We start from the raw sequence: 19,117 nt of genomic DNA, 5'->3' as shown, positions 1-19,117 counted from the left end.
TTTGTACGTTTCCAAACAGTCTCTGCAAGTAATTAGCTACTGAATACTGCAGTCGATTTACTTATTGTACAGTAGGCTAGCTAGCCTATACTGTAGCCTAATAAGAGCATGGTGTCACCGACAGTGTTTCTCCCCGTCCCATTCATGTTCCATTAGTGAAACTATGCCATACGACAGATAAAGGGTAGCCTATAGTGGTGCAATGTGCAGCAGACCTATCCTCTCACAAAAAATCAATTGCATTGATACCTCATCCATTGCTAACATTCAGTCCTGACTCTTGCAGACAACTAGCTAAAACGTGTATTCCATATCTGCTGATCAATTAAAATAGTTTATTTTGATTAGATCCCATGTCGGGCCGTGGTGTGAAACGGAAGCGGAGCTGTTCTGAGGAGGTGGAGGAGGAGTTCGCCGTAACAGCAGCAGGGAAATACGAGGTAGGCCTACCGACCGAAGGTAGGTCCGACGATTCCGACCTAGCCCACCTGCAGCAGCGGCAGCTGGTGCTGAGACTGGGTCTGGATAAGCTGCAGCGCCACCACCAGATGGGGACGGAACACCGGTTGCACCGCTCTGTGTTGCTGGTGAACACCCTGAGGCAGATTCAGGAGGACATGCAGAGGGATGCGTCTGGGTCTGTCCAGTTGCTGTCCCCCTACCCTGGGGCACTGGTCAACACACCAGACCTCTCAGACGCACCGTCCAGCTTACCTCCTGGCGGTGCTCCACTCGGCTCTTTCCCTAAGAGAGACCGTCCGAGGGAAGAAGTTCCACCGACGTGCCCAGGGTGCGCTGAAGCTGACCAACTTGCCTTTGCTTCGCCACACCCCTCCCATCCCACATGGTTGGAAACCCCTTCACGCGAAAGCTTGTCCGGATGCTCCAGACTACCCATTCACCCAGTTGATACAGCAAACTTGTTGGGCTACCTCGCCGACTTTGCCCTGGATGACATCTTTGAGGACATCGACACCTCCATGTACGAGTCGACGGAGCTCCCCTCTGCCTGGACCGCCTACTCCTCCTGGGCTGTGGGCGTGTCCTCCTGGCGAGACGAGGAGCTGAAGGTGTTCAACAGCTACGCCTCGGCCAGCACTCTGCCGTCGTGTCTGACAGTGAATGATCTAGACCACATTATGGAGATTCTGGTAAACTGCTGATTAAGGGATCACATACTGGTAATAGGACTGGTAGCAACTTGGCCTTGGCTGCTCTGAATTTTAAATGGTATTTTAAAGGTGTCAATAGTATTTTGGTACTGAAGGTTTTACAGTGAGAGAGGCTGGCTTAATTTGCACATGCTGTAGGCCATCTCATGGACACAACAGTTGTTTAGAGAGTAGAAAGCACAGAAGACGATAAGGAAAAATGCATATCTGCCTCCTCTTCATCAAGGTGAGCTTTACTAATACAACGAATCAGCCAAATTATTTCCAACTCTACCTCTTGATCTGCATATTGTACATAAATCACTGCTTGTTGTGGAAACCATTGAATAGCCGTTTCCATATAAAACATTGTGCCTTAGTAAGGAAATAGTTACCATGTTGATATTTAAGTCTCATATACAAAGTCCTCCAAGTAACATTTGAGCAGTGAGCCCCTTTCTCAACATGCAGGGCTGTCATGTTGAGATATAATACACAATCATGCTTGCCCTCTTCACCATGGCTCTCAGTCCCTGTACTCTTAATTAATCCTGACATCTTGTCTGCACTGGCTGAGGACATGGCACAGCAGTCTCATCATGTAGGAGGGACTTAACGGAGAAGAAGTGATTGTTTTGCTGACTGTCAGTTCTCCATCCACCAACCAATCAGGGGTTCAGTGTAGGAAGTTTTGCTCATCCAGACGTCCACTACCCCTTTGTTTTTGTTGTACTTTCAAGAGCAAATCCTGGTACTGACAAAGTGGGAAAGATGCAGAGCACAAACTTTGTCCTGCAAATACTGTATACTGTATGAAATACCTTGGGTCCCTAGCATCTGTTACTAGGTGATGTTGCTTTTCAGCATAGTCCCTTTATAAGTGCTCAGTCAGATTTCTAATTATGATGAATGTTGTTTTGTGTTGAAGATGTTATAGATTTTGGTATAATCTGTTTGCAATTACAATGCAAAACATTATGCAATGCCTTGTGTCCCTGTTTTTCTATATTTATAGTAGGACTTGTAAGAAGGAATTAATGAGACTAGTGCATTGTTTTTAAATATTTATAACACCGTAATTTTAAATATTTACATTGTAAAGTAGGGTACAAATATTTGTTATAGTGCAAAAGTATCATTGACCTAGTAACCACTAACAAAAATGTAACAAATAATAAAATTCTGTGTTTAAAAGTGCCCAGTGGAAGCAAGCTCTTTCAACCATGTACTGTACAGTACAACACCTCAATTTTCAGGTAGTACTACTACAGTACTTGTTTACAGGAATTCTGAGGACAGAAAGGAGTAATACAGTATCAGTCTCCTGACTGCCCTCTAGTGACCATGTAACAGAGTGCATTATATAGTCTATCCAGAGTTGCATCATCTCAGCAGAGGAGGATCCTGCCCTCATCTTGAGCATAGAGCTAACAGCAGTAAAACATATCAGAAGCACTGGATTCTATATGAAAAGACAGACCCTCTGCAAACCAATGACATAAAATTCCATGTTAACTACATAAATAAAATACTGTATTCTTTTAAGTGTTGCAATTCTAAACCTACAGTCCCACAAAGTGCAGCGTCTCCAGCTCTTTGTCCCCGGACATAGTTCACTGCAGGAGATCTTTCTTGCGGTGTTGGGGTTGCAGGCGGACGGTGCACTGAGCCAGCCAGTGGCGAGAGACCTGGTACAGGAAGGCGGGGGGGTTACCATGGCAGGGCGGGGCCAGCAGCTGAGAAGACGCAGGTGACAGATGAGAGTGAGGCGATGCTATCTATCTGAACTTATCTTCATCTATTCAACGTGTAATAAAACATATACATCTGCACATGCAGGCACATACACACACAAACACAAAGACAGACAGCGACGCACACCTTGGTTTGGATAAGAGGAACAGCTGTCGTGGGGAAAGAGAGCTCCTTGGTGGTTGTTTCATGGTCCTCCAGAGAGTAAGGAACACGCTATGGAAGAGACATGAGAAAATAAGGTTTGTTTGTTTTTTCATGCAGAGAACAGAGCGCCACCAAGTGGATATGAGGAATAACACCAGCTTCAGCAATATACAGTATAGTATACAGTACCTCCTGTGTCTTGCAGAGAAAACAACATTATAGTGTTTTCCCGGCCGTTGGAGGTGTTACTGAATGTAGATAGCTATTGGTCTATCTGTCTATTGATCTATCCATCTCCATTCAGTAGCCTAGTACCTCCAACATGAAAACACTTTTATTGTCCCTCTGATGTAGTCAAACAGTAATGTGCTAGGCTACAGAAATCGAAAGAGATCCTCATAATCATCAAGATTACAGTGTGAATCAATTTGTATTTACATTATTTGTTATTTTGTGTTTTGGCCTATTAACATATTCCATTCATGTATAAAATAAAAGAAACTGAGGTAATTCCTTCCTTTCCTCTCTTCACTCCTGACCGTCTCACCTGGCCAGAGACGCTGTGTGAGGGTGTCATTCCGAGGGTGGACACCAGTCTGCTGTGGCTGTGCAAGATGGGCTTTGGCTCTGAGAGTCTCGGTGTGTTGGTCTGAGACAGCAGACGGCCCCACAGACTGGCACTGTCACTGAGCAGGACGGGGGGGGGGGGGGGGGGGGGGAAGACAGTCAAGTCAATACAAAACAAATGGTTTTGCCACATAAAAACTTTACTCCTGACACAGTATTGGTAATTTGATGGTCAATCAGGGGAGAAAAAGGCATGTTTTGACAGGACAGTGGATAGCTCTGACAAGGAGGAAGGAGAAATAAGTAAAAACACAAGAATGTGTACCATAACAGTAATTTTGGGTGCTTTCCTGTCCAAAGTAACACCATATTCCCTTACAGATTTCCCCAAGGACTATATTCACTTAAAATGGGTCAGGAGATAAAACTGAAAAAAGATGGGTCACCATATTGTGTCTGATGGTTGAGGAGGCTTGGCAGGGGAGTTATGGGGCAGCTGAGACAATGTTGCTATACTGCGGTCCTCTTTACATTCACCAAAGTCCTGGAAGCACTCTTGGAAAACCAACCCGGGTTTCGTCACATAAATCTCCACCTGTATACAAACAAAATACAGCCAATTAGGTGTTATGAATCGTAACGTATGAATAAAGTAAACCGTATAACTAAACATGGAGACTACAAAGCACCTTTGCACTGAGATCAAACACTTCTATTTCCTTTGGTAAGAATTTAGAAGCAGATTGAGGAATCTCAATTGACTCCAACTCGCAGGAGGCACCGTTCCAGTCTCCAAATGCGCTGGCCTCGTCATCGATCGACCCCCAGACAACTTTTCCCTCAACATCCCCGAAACCTGTGGGCCTAACTAATGCCGCCTCCATCGAATGGAAAGGAGGTGGTTCTGTTCTGTTAAGGGACAAGACGGAATAGCCGACAGGTTGACAATAAAATGGAACCAGCAATTGATCGTTGTTATCCTAAAAATAGCTAAGCGGACTATATACCCAGTTAAGCCTACATCTTCTGTTGGCTACACGACACCGACGTTCTTCGGCTTCTATCGAGGAAGGCCTCCGAGTCCATTACACCGGATACCGGCTGGACAGGTGACAAGGAAGCGCACCAGCCAATACGTTGGGGACCCGCCCCGATGACGCGTGGACTGAGGACGTGGTGATATTATGAGGTTGAATATGTCATGTGAGGCAACGGTGTGATTATGTGTTTGTCTGTTATAGCCTATAATTTGGATCTAATGTTCGATTTTTTTGCTTAGTCACATATACAGCATATTGAGTGAGTCATTGTATTTTGGTTGGATCTAAATCGTTTAAACCATGTTGATGTCATAGGAAATATTTAATTCCTGGTCAGATTCTGCCTACTGTGCCGTGTAAATGTAGTGTGCTTGACTTGACCTAATGGTGTCAATTATGTGTAAGTGATTTACTATGTCTAGACACCATGTCACTTCAATTGAACTTGTTGTAAGCTATGCACAGAACACATGCATCATTGTTAAGACTTGATTTAAACTCATTTTGACCCCAAATAGTGATTGGCCCTAAGACGAACAGTATATCATCTTTATGGGAAAATAGTATATGTTATATGCTTCTTACTGTACAGTATGTTTGCACTGTTGTCTACACAATGTACTGTATGACTGGTGTTGTTGTTGTTGTTGTTGTTGTTGTTGACAGGCATTGATCGGGGGGTAAGTCCCTTCGACACACTAGCATCATGTCCAGGTGTACTTGTAGGCCTACATCAAACTGCCCCAGACTAAGGAATCAGGAGATAGGCTCCTTCCCTAGGCTACTAAGGCTACTTACCTTACCTGTGCAGCAACCTTCAACAAACACAACACTCCATGTGAATATCCTCCATGTGAAGGGAATGAAGGAGTCTGACACCAAGGACTGGACACCAAGATGCCAAGGACTCTTGACAAAAATCACAGTGTCTGCTGACTCTATGACCTATGATCTGGTCAACTGTGGAAAATCATGGTATCCAGGCCAAGGTCTACATTTCAAATGGAAAATAATTTCCAATCAACAATCTCAACATTTCACAAATATTTACTTCTTCATATGTCAAGCCCGAGTCATGTCACCATATGGAAATATGTTTTGATGAAAAGCTAAATCATGTTATATGGCCAGAACTACAGTAGATCAATCAGGGATCAGGGAACAAACAACCTAAAGTCTTGATATGACTCGCTATTGGCCTGAAACCATGGCATGTCTTTCTCCTTCCATGATGAACAAGAGCCATACTATGCCACAGGCATAGTGGTTTACGCTCTTCTTCAATCGAATTTTCTCAAAACCAATTATGTACATGGGTAATTAAGGACAGAGTATAAGTTATTAGTGGCCTTGCAGTGCGCTGACATAGATTCAAAACCCTTTCACCTTACTCCATGCTTAGCATCATTCGACAGGTTTTGTATCAGAAGGGTTCTCCTCAAGGGGTCTCATTCACATGATTCACATTCATATGAACACCATAGAACATCTTGAACACCTGTAGATTTAATAAGGCTCTTTCTACTCATGGGATGTCCTGTATAAGAGTAGGTTTATGTCTTATCCAACAGTGACATTCATCAGACATCAGGGATCATGAACTGCCACCATGGATGAAGACACATCATCTGTTCAGCTGCCCTGATTGCTGTAAATCAGATTGTCTGATTTACCAAAAATGAACGGAATGTCATTCTAGCATTCTGTTTTTTTTCCTTTTCTGTGAGTTACATTGTGTTGTCTGTGAAATAAATGTCATATAACATTCAGTTTGATTTGATTAGCCTTTTTTGTGGAAATGTGAGTTTGCTATTGGCTTAGTCTGGGGGTTCATGTTGTCCTCTGAGTATTCTTGACCTGAGAATATCAGGCAGATATGCTCTGTTATGTTCTACAGAAAATGTTCTGTCACGCTTAAATTGGTGGTAAGACCACCATAAACAATATGTTATCTCTGTGCCTAATTTGCAAAACAAACCAGGCACTTGAATCATACTGTAACCATGCCCTGAGAAAGATCCCAGAGGAAAAAATACTACAGTGGTTCGATTCATTCCTTGTTTTCTTCTCTTCACAGCTCCCTTATGAGTAACGGGACAGAGGTTATGGCAGGGCAATCAGCACATCTAAAATGTATCTGTCTCAAATTATGTGGAGACCAGGTATGGAAATTGGAGATTGAGAGATAGGGGCTGGTAAGAACTAATTTTTGTACTTCTCTCTCTCTCTGTGCTTCTGTTTCTCTCACATGTCTGGCCATGAGACTTGAGAGGACCAGCACTGACTTATCTGATGCAGCTTTCCAATAACCACATGGCCAACGGCATTCAAACGTTGTTTACTGGGAAAAGGAACTCATGTCATGTGGAAACACAAATCCATTTTTCTGGGTTGACAACTGGAGCGTGCAGTTCAGCCTGACTTCCAGGAAACGTCACTGTTCCTTTTACGACGACACATACCCAAGGTCATGGGAGGAGAATGAGCTTCACCCAAGTGTCAGTTTTGTTTTGAGACGGACACCATGTACAGCTGCAGTCTATATACTGTGTGATGAATAAATATGTTTGTTTGTTGTTTTTGTTTTGTCTGTATATATATATATATATATATATATCAGACATCAAGGCATCATGTCCTGTATACAGACAGAAATATGCATGACTTCAGATCTCCTGATGCTGTTAGCTGCTCAGATTCCAGTTGCGTAGTCATGGATGCAGTTTGTTCGCCTGAGAGGTGTGTGTATGTCTGGGGAAGGGGGGGGGTCTGACATGCCACCATACCAGAGTCATGTGAGGCTAGGATATCTCTTGGAAAAACAAGCGCTGAACCTTATCTCTCACAGGATCAGACATGCTTCAACACAGCAGCTGATCTGTAATGGATCAAGCTCACTTTGTGCTTTAGAACTTCTTTTGAACTACATCATTCATTATTCAGACAGTGACACAGCACAATACACATTATTACCACTTTGTGTTCTGGCAGCGCATGTAATGTTATGCACACGATACCTAGGCTATATCCAATAAGAATCACAATGTTGACTTCCTTGTTCTTGTCAGCAATATAAGAGGTGTGAAGACCTCTGAGGAAGTTGAAGAGATCCTTTTTGATGATAGCATGATGGGTCAGGGTATTGTTTTGTTAGTCTCTAGCCTAGCATTTTATTCCAGTATGGAGTTGTTTCTTGATCTTGTGCCAAACGCTAATGCAGTATCATCTTGCTGCCCACAGTCTAAAAAGGGGCCTGCAGACAGACCATGACTCTCTGCATTTCTCCTGACTGGATCAAGGGAAAGGTTTAGAAATGTGAACAAACGCTTGATTATAGTGTCCCAATTAACCAATGAGTGTTGGATTTCACTACCATTCAATCAAGACAATCTTAAATCTGCCTTATTTAGTTCTTGTCATTTTAAAATCAAAATAACTTCTGCTTCTATGTATTAACATGCTGATCAAAGTGCTATTGCTAGATATATCACTCAACTTACCCAGTGCTGTCCATCAGTGTGCTACCTTGCATTGATGTTAATATTGATCAAAATCACTCTGAATGCAGCTGTGTTCATGGCTAGTTTAACTGTAGAGCCTTAACATCACTTAGTGATGACAGTCAAACACATCAGTACCTAGCTATGGGAGAGATGTCAGTGTTATTCTCTGTGCTCTCTAAGTATGTTGGTATTGTTATGTGTGCTATGTTCTGTGTGCTATAAGACGTGCTAGAAATATTGGTCCTCAGCCACACCCTGACATGATGTAGGAGCACTTACAGTACAAAGGTGCTTTTACGTCATGGATTTCTTCTGCAGATTTGAACAACTCGATCATCTGGCAAAAAAGAGCCAGATTTACTAAAATATATGTATAGTTACTTTATTAACCTTTCCCGTCAAGCAAACTCATACAGTAAAATACATTACTTTTACTGTGGTATTTGATCGCAGCATTATGTGATCTGACGCTTTTGTATTAGTAATTTCAGATGCTGACTCATCCTCCTTGTCAAGTGTTGAGTGCTGTGCTCTGCCTGTCTGGCTATGAGTAGAGGAAACTGCACCTCTCTTTTGCAGTGACCTCATATTCTATTCTGGAGCTCAGACTCTTAAATCACTGGACCAGCAGCATCCCTCTGAAAATATACACCTAGGCACAGCAAGACGGCCCAATAACTACAGCGCCTCTATCACTAACAGTCATCAAAATATGATAAATCAAACTACATCTTCTCTCTGGACATCAGGATATTATGAAAGTCTGTCTGTTTGTTTTCCCTGTGAGACAAGTGTCACATAGTGTCATGATTTGTTAGCTTCTCCGAGACATTAATGAATGGCATGTACCGTGTCAAATTCAATGATATGCTTCCTCTCTATAGCAGAAGTCCAGGAGCTGCTGTCCCGTCCTGAGTGTCCTTGCCTGCTTAGCTAGATCGATTTTGCTGCGGGGGGCGGGGGGGCTGAGGAGTGACGACGGGGGCTGAGCAGAGGAGGACGGCCCCTCCCATAATTGGGTTAGCGTGCTGCATCGGAGGTCCGTGTTTACTGTACAGATTAGGAGAGTACTGCCTCACTCCTCTGTGGACTGCCCTGCGTGTGGATGCATCAGAAATCTCTCTCTCTCTTGCCACTCGTTCACCCGCTCTCCTATCTGTCTCTCTCTCTCTCTCTATCTCACACACACACACTCACTCTCTAGATTGTGCATCTCGTCCCACCCAGCCGTGACTGACGGCGAGTAGGCAGAGGCTGCGGTTCCAGACGTTCCGGGACAGGGAGGCTTCTAAGCAGCCCTGTCCGCAGCTGCTGACCGGGACCGCCCTACGCTCCCCCAGGACCCCTGCGGACCGCCAACATGTGTGACTGTTTCCACCTGGCGTTCCCCAACTGGCACGGCCCACCAGGCACGGGTGGGCATCTCTCTCTCTCTATGTTTATGTTATCCCTGCATGGTTGCCTGACTCAGCAAGGCTGTGTGTGTGTGTGTGTGTGTGTGTGTGAGTGTGTGTGTGTGTGTGGCAGCAGGGTGGTGCTGATGCTGAGTCGTGCTACTGACCTGCAGTGTGTGCCTGCCTGGGTGTGTCTGCAGTGTGCTTCAAGAGTATGTGCTAATGTTTTTTCATGGTGTGTGTGTGTGTGCGTGTGTGTGTGCGTGCGTGGGCAGTAGCAAAGAGTTCATGCTGGGCGACCCAACTGATTGTGGAGGAATTGTTTTGTTGCGATAGTATTCTCTTAGATTTTTTCTGATAAAACTACATAAATCAGTCCTCATATATGTCATACAAGACACTTGTTGACACTATACCACCAAGCTATAGCCAATGAATGTTGAGTAGAACATGAAAGCTGAGTAGAAATCCATTACATGTACCACTAGAAACATGAAAAGTAAAATAGTACTCTATCTCGTTGCTTCAATATCTAGGCAATAGCTTTTACCCTTTCTTCCAAGATATATGCATATATATATATATATATATATATATATATATATATATAAAACATTAACTTCCTTTAACTTAAGTTCATATATATATATAAAAACATTAACTTCCTTTCCACGGGGAATATTGTCTGCCTGTTCAGTTACCTAAAAAACATTGTTATAACACAATTCCTGGATTCTCTATGTTGTTCTCGAACACATTGCTTAAAGGTTCTGGTCAACAACATATCGACTATTTCTGAGTGCAGGGCCCGAGTCCTGAGAGAAGACAGATGATGCCAAGGTGTGGCAGAAAGTGAGGGATGCGTGCCCAGTCCCTTGAGCTGAGACCTGGGCCAAATTACCCCTTGTTGAAACTAATGCCTGTCCATTTGAGTCATTATGTTTATTGTGCATCCATGATACACCCATGACTTGAATATCAAGAGTTTCTTACATACACCTTAATGGGTATTGCTGACATGAGTACACACTTTTGTACTTTACCCTCTGCATGATGTACAGTGCAGTGCTGCTGGTTAGTTGTGGGTGGGTGTTTCTGCATGACGAGCACTGTTTGTTTTTTGATCACTTATAGACTTAACTCGGTGCTGTGTAGTTGCAGTGTTTCAGTCGCACCACTCGGCTGCTGTTGTGTGTGTTCGTTAATTGCGAGAGCCTCCTGTGGGGGAAAAGGGGCGAATTCCCATACCTGAGTTCCACAACTGTGGTGAAATTCCTGGCACATTACCTCAGTATCAATTCATGTTCCAGATTGCTAGATTGAAAGCATGCTGCATCTCAGTCCCATGTTCACATAATCGATGGGGAAAATCTAATTCTGTCTTTTTCCCCCCTTGTGGCTGAAATCTTATTATGATTTGGATGCAAAAAACCACCCCACAGTGAAAGGAGCTTGTGTCTGTTATAAAAAAGTGTTTGGGGACTGAAGCCCTGGTTCTCTGTAAATTCTGGTGAAGTAATCAGTTCTATTACTTAGGCTAATAGGCAGAGTCGGGGTCCTCCCAGGTGCAGGTTCTGTGATGAGAGATACAAACTCTAATGTCTGTAAATGTGGTCATGGGGGAACTGGTTATGTTCAAAAGTTGCTCAAAAGAGAAGAGAAAACGTACTGCAGTAGAGCCTTGTTGTTATGTAATATCATCAGAGATGTGGGACAAGTTTAATTGCATCTGAAACATTTTTAGCCTTCTAAATGAACAACAACAACAACATAGCCTCCAAAGTACAGTGTGTACGTACACTATTCAAAGTCGTATTCACCTAGCCACTTCTAATTCCATATCATGATATGTAATGACATTGGCTCTTTAGTTAAGATTGAAGTTTGCTTCTTATCTAAATGCCTAGCTCTGTATAGACAGGATAGCCCTAGCTGCGTAGTGGAACATTCCATTGTACATTACTACCAATGGCAAGCTTTGGAAAATGACCACACCCTAAGCCAATGCTGCAGTTGCACCCAATCTGAATGATAAGAGATTAGCACGACGAAAGGTTTCGTCATCCCTTGTACTGTTTTGAACAATGCTGCACTGATAGGTCATTAGTGGTAATACATTTCCTCAAGTTATGTGCTTTGGGTCCTAAAATGCAGAGGAAAAGCAAAAACCAGTGGCATAGACTGTAATGGAGAGGTTGTCTCTGTCCATGTATGACATGGATGCATATTGAGTCTTAGCCAAAACCATACAGTACAACTCATTCAAAGGAACAGGTAGTTGAAAGGAAGGACACACTTTTACTCGATCAATCATGACATTTTGAATTTGTCATTTGCTTTTGATTATATTCGGATAATTTTGGTCAACACAGTAAGTGTTCATATCATCTCTGCAGCACCCATATGACAAATATTTGATTAGGGAGTTTCTGTATGTTAAGTGTCAGTGACAGTGCAGCCACACCAGCCCTTCGCCAACATTCGCCAATCTAGACCTGAGTGAAGCACTTATCTTAAAAACAATGCAAATGTCAGGTCTATAAATCCCCCCCACCCTCTCGTGTCCTGTTATGGGTTGTTTTGGCATTGTGGTCACTGTTCACACATACATTTGAAGCATCCTGTCCATTGAGTCCTGGAAGAAAAGCCCCCCCCCCACTGTCTTACCTCTAGCAAAATACAGTGCAGTATGGATGATGATAATCAGCTTCTCTAGGAAAACTCTGTATGATATGGTTGAGAAGAGGTCCTCGTGAGATAAGATACTAAACATTGCAAAAGGGAGACTAGTTTACATTCATGTTGAATATGCAGTCTTATCAGGTTAGATTAAAGTAGAATGCACATCCACACCCTCTTGCAAGATCCTGGAACGTTGATGACAGGCCTCTGCTGTGTATTACTCATTCTACTCCAAGGCTGAACTATAGTTGACTTTGCTGTAACTGGAGTGGAACATACTGTAAAAAGTGGGCAGTGTCCTCCCTTATATGTCCATCAGAGGCTGGTCCTCCTCTTGAGCCAAAAGCACTGCAGGTAATATGCCAGTCAAAATCTGTCGTTTGGTGCAAAGTGTAGTTTGGGTGAGACGGTATTATTGGATAAAGCACGTTGTATATTCAAAAGGTGAGTCATCTATTAGTGTATACTTTCCTATTGATAGAAAGACCTTTTCTGAGAATAAGAGACTCCATTTCTGCATCAAACTAGCAGTGATTTTGGTTTCTGCTACTGTTTAGGCCTGTCTGTAGTGTTGGCAGTGGCACCATGTTTAACTACAGTAGACACCTGATAATCTCACAACCATGTCTAGACTGCAGCATGTCAAAGCAATCAACAGAGGCCAGATTCTGGTGAATCTGTCTCATATGGGTCCACTGTTTACTGAGAAAGATATGTTCCACAGACTCAGTTAGGTTTCTAGGTACTCTGTCAGTTGAAGTTATGTGTCTATACCTAGTATTTACAGCTGATAGCACTGTGATGGTGATAAACCAGCACTACTGCAGTGTGATTGGACAGTTGCCGACGAACTGTCTGAACCCCCTAACATCAAACAGTAATTCATTCTTGCTACTAGGGTAATGGCACACTCATAGGAGGTATCAACACACACACACACACACACACGCATGCACACATGCACACACACACACACACACACACACACACACACACACACACACACACACACACACACACACACACAAGCATGCACGCATGCACACGCGCACACACACACACACACACACACACATGCACACATGCACAAACACCACACACGTTATAGCAAAATAATTTTTGTGTATGTGTGATTCATTAAATAAACAGTTATACAATGCCATTGACAGCTGAGCTCTGACCACTGGTGGTTACAGCTGGCATTACAATGCATTGCCTGGTTTGACTATGATACTTGATAAAGCAGATAAACGGTTCTGCGTTCATGATTTTATGTTTGCAAATGTACGATTTAATTCAGTAGAGCTTCTCTTTTGTTTTGTTCATGAATGCTGAGTGATGCGGATTTCAAGTATGCTGAGCCAATGTCTCTCTGAAAGGCAGCATCTGTTTCAAGGACACCACAACCCTTTTAACCCTGAAAGTACAGGAACATTTCGAATATTAATTGGATTTTCCCTATAATACTAGAAAGCGCAGTTTCTCAGCTTTCAGCAAGTGTTGGAGTGAGGAATTTTTTAGATTTGTTAGATATTTTTTTTATATTATTAAATATTTGTTAGATATTTTTAAAATGTTGCCGGTGACGTGGTCGTATCGAAAGGGTTAAGGACACTATTACATTGAATTGAACTGAGGAAATTGAAACTAATGCATGTCTAAGAAAAAAAGGTTTCCTGATAAGAAGGCTTTCAAAACCGATTGTTGCTAATATCATTTGTCGGCGCCGATCAAAAATAATGATGTCTCAGATTTTACCCTATACTAAGCAGCCATTGTTGCACAGGTATTAAAACTAAGCCCATACTATAAATAGAAAGCATTGACACATGAATTACTTTCTCCAGAGAAAATTGTTGAAACGGATACTGAAGTGGAATTATACTGTAGCATGGATACATTTACAATGGAATAATTAAATAGTATGACTGCGTATCAGAGCAGAGATGATAATAACACCATATTGATCAGGCGGATACATTAAAAAGAAACTTTGCTCCCTTCTGCATAGACTTTAGGGCCAGCATCAGCAGCTGTAAGTCAAATCTCTGGGTCGATAGAGTGGATCACTTAACAGGAAGCTGGTCCCCTAGGGAATTCTTGCCAGGAAAAGCTCCCAATAATCTCATCCAAGGCTCCAGTGTCTCTCAACAGGCAGGGTGGATCTTTCAGTGTACAGTATGTTGCAGTATTAAGCCCTCTTAACAAGAGCCTGTGTTTAATTCAATGTGGTTTGAGACAGTTTCATCATTATTTACACATTAAAATCAGATGACCATTGTATCTTGTAGAGCTTACATGCACTCCAGATAATGAAACCTACAGTATCTACATTTACCAAGTGAAAACGAAAGTTACATTTCACTGTAAAATGCTAAAATATTTTTTATCTTAACAATTCTAACAGGGACTGGACGAAGGCTCAAGGGACCAGAGCCTGGTGGAGAGGATGACTCGGTATGTGACTAAATTGATAGTGTGGAGCCATTACAAATACTGTATGTGGATACCAGACTGAATGGCAAAGACTCTGGAAAGTACAGTGGGGTAATTGTTTCTGTTGACTACACAGGTATGTGAAGAGCCATCTCAGTTCATAGAGGGGGAGAGACCTCGCCCTCAGGGATCCTCCCCTGTTGAAGAGTACCCTGACACTGAGAAATACACAGACGCTGACAGACAGGTAAACTGTGCTTCTCCAGACATTCAGTTGCCTCTTGATGTAGTAGTAATCTAAAACAGTGGTGATTAATGTATGATAAGATAAGATTTATTTCATATTAATTTCCAGGGTGAAGGAGAGCTTTATGACCCCCACCACAAACGTGGTAAAAAAGGAAAAAGGGTTGGGTTTGGGTCTCTGTTTGACAAACGCTCTACTCCCAAGATGAGTAAGCTGCAGGTAAGAAGCCCTGTATTATCTCCACTAGCTATGACTGCACCAGTTCATGTTATTTTTTTCGATAAATAACTTAGAGAGCAAAATAAATGATCTGTTTTTGTTTTGAAAATCTGTTACAGGAAGTTCATAGCCCAGAGTCGGGAATGATAGTGAAAACAGCAAAAGAGGGATATGCAGAGGGTCTGGTATTCAGTGGGGGAGGGAAAGAGGGCATCTTCATCAAGGAAGTGAGACCCGAGTCACCTGCCTCAAAGAACCTGAGTGTGAAAGAGGGTAAGATGATAATTTTGTTTAAGAATTTTAAAGTGAGATAAACTGACCAACTGCATATGTTGCTGTTTATGTTTGTGAAATTTCCAATCACACTTTTTTTGTACTTCAGGTGATCAGATACTAAGCGCCACAGTGTACTTTGAAAATGTGACATATGAAGACGCCCTCCAGATCCTAGAACATGCCCAGCCTTACAAAGTGGAGCTCTTACTGAAACGCAAAAAACCTGAGGCAGCTGCCCTTGAGAGTGATGCAGCCTTTCAATCTGAAGATTCCAATGTAACTGACTATAACTTCTGAAAGTTTTCATTCTTTTCAGTGCAGTGATATTATGTGCAAAATTGACATTTACATTTTCTATTGTCCAACAGGTCGCAGAACCTTCCTCTCCACAGATGAGGGAACATGGGAAGGCTAAAAGGCATGGTGACGGACGAATCTCCTGGCCTAAATTTCCCTCATTCAGCAAAGGACGAAAATCCCATTTCAAGAGATCTCACAGTTCCTCAGAGGCTGATGAGCAGCGTACGCTGGAGCTCAGCCCCACAACGAGTGACACAGAGTCACCAATCAAATCTCAGGAAGCTGTCAAGGCAAAGACAAAGAAGCATAAGATAAAGCTATCAAGCCTGCGAATGAAGGGCCGCAAGACCAGCTCTGTTGACCAGGCAGACAAGGATGCTGAGATACTAAAGGCAGGAGCGGGGGATGGTGTGGAGATACATGCTGGCACATCAGATATACACTCACCCGAGGGTCTAGAGAGCACATCAGGAGAAACGCCTCAAGTATACGTGTTAGACGATCCAGAACAAAACTTGACAGGCTCTGAAGCCAAACACAAGGTAGATCTCATCAGCTTGGACACAACTTTGAAAACAACAGATGTAACAGCTGCAATGGCTGATCAAGGAAGTCCCCCTGTCAAGATATCGCCAGAGGGAAAGAAAAAGAAGAAGAAGGAAAGATCTGAACTAAAGCTTAGAATTATGGGAAAGGAGAAAGCTGCCAGTCAAAAGAACAAATCTGCACACAAGCAGGATGTACCAGTTCAATCCTCGCCACAAAGACTTAGGACGCCAGGAGGGAGTACAGGTGCCTCAGAATCACTTCTGAATGTAACAGTGGGCTACAGTGTTGTATCACACCCTGAGCTGGAAGGGCACAAACTCCCCGTTGACATCAACACTGAAGTAATCAACAATGCGAGTTCAGGAAAAATCCTAGCCCCACCTCACTCTGTGACAGCAGACGTTGAAATGAGCATGCCAAAAGTAGACCTATCCCTTGACATGTCAGATGTAGGACTTCTCAGGAAATCCCCTCAGATTCGCAGAGAGAAACTACTGAAAGAAACATATGGTATACGGACTAGAGGTCCACTAGGAGAGATGGGGACAGTAAAGCCACGGATGTCCGAAAATGAAATGGGACCTGAAACAAATATCAAGTATACAGAGATGGAAATTCAAGCTTCAAATCGTTTGACGGAAACAAAAATTGAAGGTGTTTTATCAGACCTTGGGACAAGAAACACTCCCACTTTCAAACTGCCTCAGATGGACCTTGGTGCCATTGTAACTGATCAGCGTATAACAGTGACTGATGTTAAAAGTCTTACAGTTGAGGTTAAAGGGAAGAAGGAAGAAACTCAACCAACTGATGACCAACTGTCTCGAGATAAGCTTTTCAAGACTCAACTTCCCAAACGTGAAGAAATAGAGATACCAGGCATGGAAGATGCATTGTCAACTACCACCAAAACCCAAGTGATAAAACAACCTAAAGCTGTATTTGCGGATCCTATTGAGGAAATTCAAACTGAAACTGTACAAATGGCTATTGATGTTGACAGGGTTAAAGAAGCGGTCTCCAAACTACCAGGATTCAAGCTTCCCAAGGCTGACATCTCAGGACTGTCTGTTAACCAAGAAATTATCAAGACAGATGTGAATGCAGAAAAAATTAAAGTGACAGCACATACCACCATACCAAAGGAGAACACACTTATCAGGCAGTCAGACATAAATGCCTCTCCAGTAAAGTTGATCGGGACCAAAGTTACCCCAGTAAAACTGCCAAAGAACCAACTTCCTGATTTAGATAGCCATGAACCTATCACCGCAACCAATGTAGATGACACAAAAATGACCACAGGGGTTGGAATCACAATTCAACTTCATAACCGAGAGGACCTGGAGATAACTGGAATAGAAGAAACACACAAAACAGGTATTCAGAAGTCACGTGTCGAGTTGCAAAAAGAACAAAAGCAGGCAGAAGCAATCTCTGAAAATAGGCTTGATTCTGAAAGAATCAAGAAAGGAAAAATGTCATTTCCTGATTTTGGAATCTCAAAACCTGACATACGATTTCCAGAAACTGGGATTGGGCTCCCTATGACAGACACCACTATGCACAAGGAAGGTGAGGTCAAAGATGAAACTCAACTCTCAGCGTCTGGAGAACCATCCATTGACATCATAGGAGTGAATACAGACATATGTGTTCAACTTTTAAAAGAGGATACGAATAATTCAGAATTGATTGAAGAGCAGAAAAGCAAATTTAAACTGCCAAAATTTGGAATCTCATTTTCAAAAATCACAGGAGTGGAGAGTAATGTTGATGGAGCAAAGTCACATCTTGATGTCTCCATACCAGAAGGAAATGTAAATGTCAAGGCCCTTGCAGCTGAAGGAACAATAGATGTCCAGCCACTTGAGGTTTATCTCAATAAGCACTCAGTTGAGGCTACAGATGTTGATATCACAATGAAAAAGTCAAGTGAGTCATTCCCCAAATTTGGATTGCCCAAAGCTGAGATAGTCCCTGGGATGTATACTAGTCGTCCAACGTTAAACATTCATCCTCAAGATGTAAAAGTGGAGGTCAAAGAGGAAGAAGTGAATATTGAAGCATCAGAGACTGAAACGGTTGCAAAGGATGTTGAATCTAAAGGACAAAGCAGTACATTTAAACTACCAACATTTGGAATATATTGGTCAAAGGTTCAAGGACCTGAGATTGATTTAAATGTGACAAAGAAAGATGAGAAGGTCACTTTACCAAAGGTCAAATCAGAGGTCCAACTGCCTGACATAGAACCAAAAGAAAAATCTTTGGAGGTTGAAATACCAGATAGAACTGCTACAAACACTGATGTGAAAATGAGAAAGCTGGAAATATCTAGACCAGATGGAAAGATGGAGGTCACAGGGACAGAAGTAGAAGTTAAAGTACCAGTAAGTGAAGTTGGAGAGAAAGGCTCCCTCACAAAATTCAAAATGCCAACTTTGAAATTCCCTAAATTAGGAACAGATGCACCAAGTGTTACAGTGGAAGTGAAAAAGCCAGACATTGGTATAAATATGTCAAAGACAGACATTGATGTGACATTACCAGAAGCCAAAGCAGAGGTCCAACTGCCAGTTCTTGGACGTGCTGCAATACAGGAGGGAGCAGATGATGTGGAAGTAAATAAACCAAAGATATCATTCCCTAAATTTGGGTTGTCAAAACCAGACGATAAAGCCTGTGAAGTTGATGTCAGTCTTCCAAAAGTGGATATGACTCTACCAGAGGGAAAGATGGAGGTCAAAGAACCAGAAGTGGAAGTGAAAATACCAGATAATAAAGGTGAGGTCAAAGGCTCCCCCACAAGATTCAAAATGCCAAGTATGAAATTCCCTAAATTTGGACTGGA

General features: G+C 42.5%; 2 protein-coding genes across 2 annotated transcripts; both read left to right on the top strand.

Annotated features, from left to right (window-relative positions):
- Positions 1-353: 353 nt before the first annotated feature.
- Positions 354-1,163, top strand: LOC311309262 (SERTA domain-containing protein 2-like; the record flags this gene model as incomplete). Its single annotated transcript, XM_084438445.1, has 1 exon — positions 354-1,163. The coding sequence occupies one exon, from the start codon at positions 354-356 to the stop codon at positions 1,161-1,163; it is 810 nt and encodes a 269-aa protein (XP_084294571.1).
- An 8,357-nt stretch (positions 1,164-9,520) lies between these two features.
- Positions 9,521-18,891, top strand: LOC311309261 (uncharacterized protein; the record flags this gene model as incomplete). Its single annotated transcript, XM_084438444.1, has 8 exons — positions 9,521-9,575; positions 14,644-14,693; positions 14,809-14,919; positions 15,028-15,138; positions 15,258-15,411; positions 15,521-15,690; positions 15,783-16,712; positions 18,817-18,891. The coding sequence occupies 8 exons, from the start codon at positions 9,521-9,523 to the stop codon at positions 18,889-18,891; spliced, it is 1,656 nt and encodes a 551-aa protein (XP_084294570.1).
- Between the last annotated feature and the right edge of the window lie 226 nt (positions 18,892-19,117).

Source organism: Borostomias antarcticus (assembly GCF_949987555.1).
Source record: "Borostomias antarcticus genome assembly, chromosome: 5".
Lineage (NCBI taxonomy): Eukaryota > Metazoa > Chordata > Actinopteri > Stomiiformes > Stomiidae > Borostomias > Borostomias antarcticus.
Note: the sequence above shows the minus strand (reverse complement) of the source record. Positions and strands in the feature narration are given on the sequence as shown.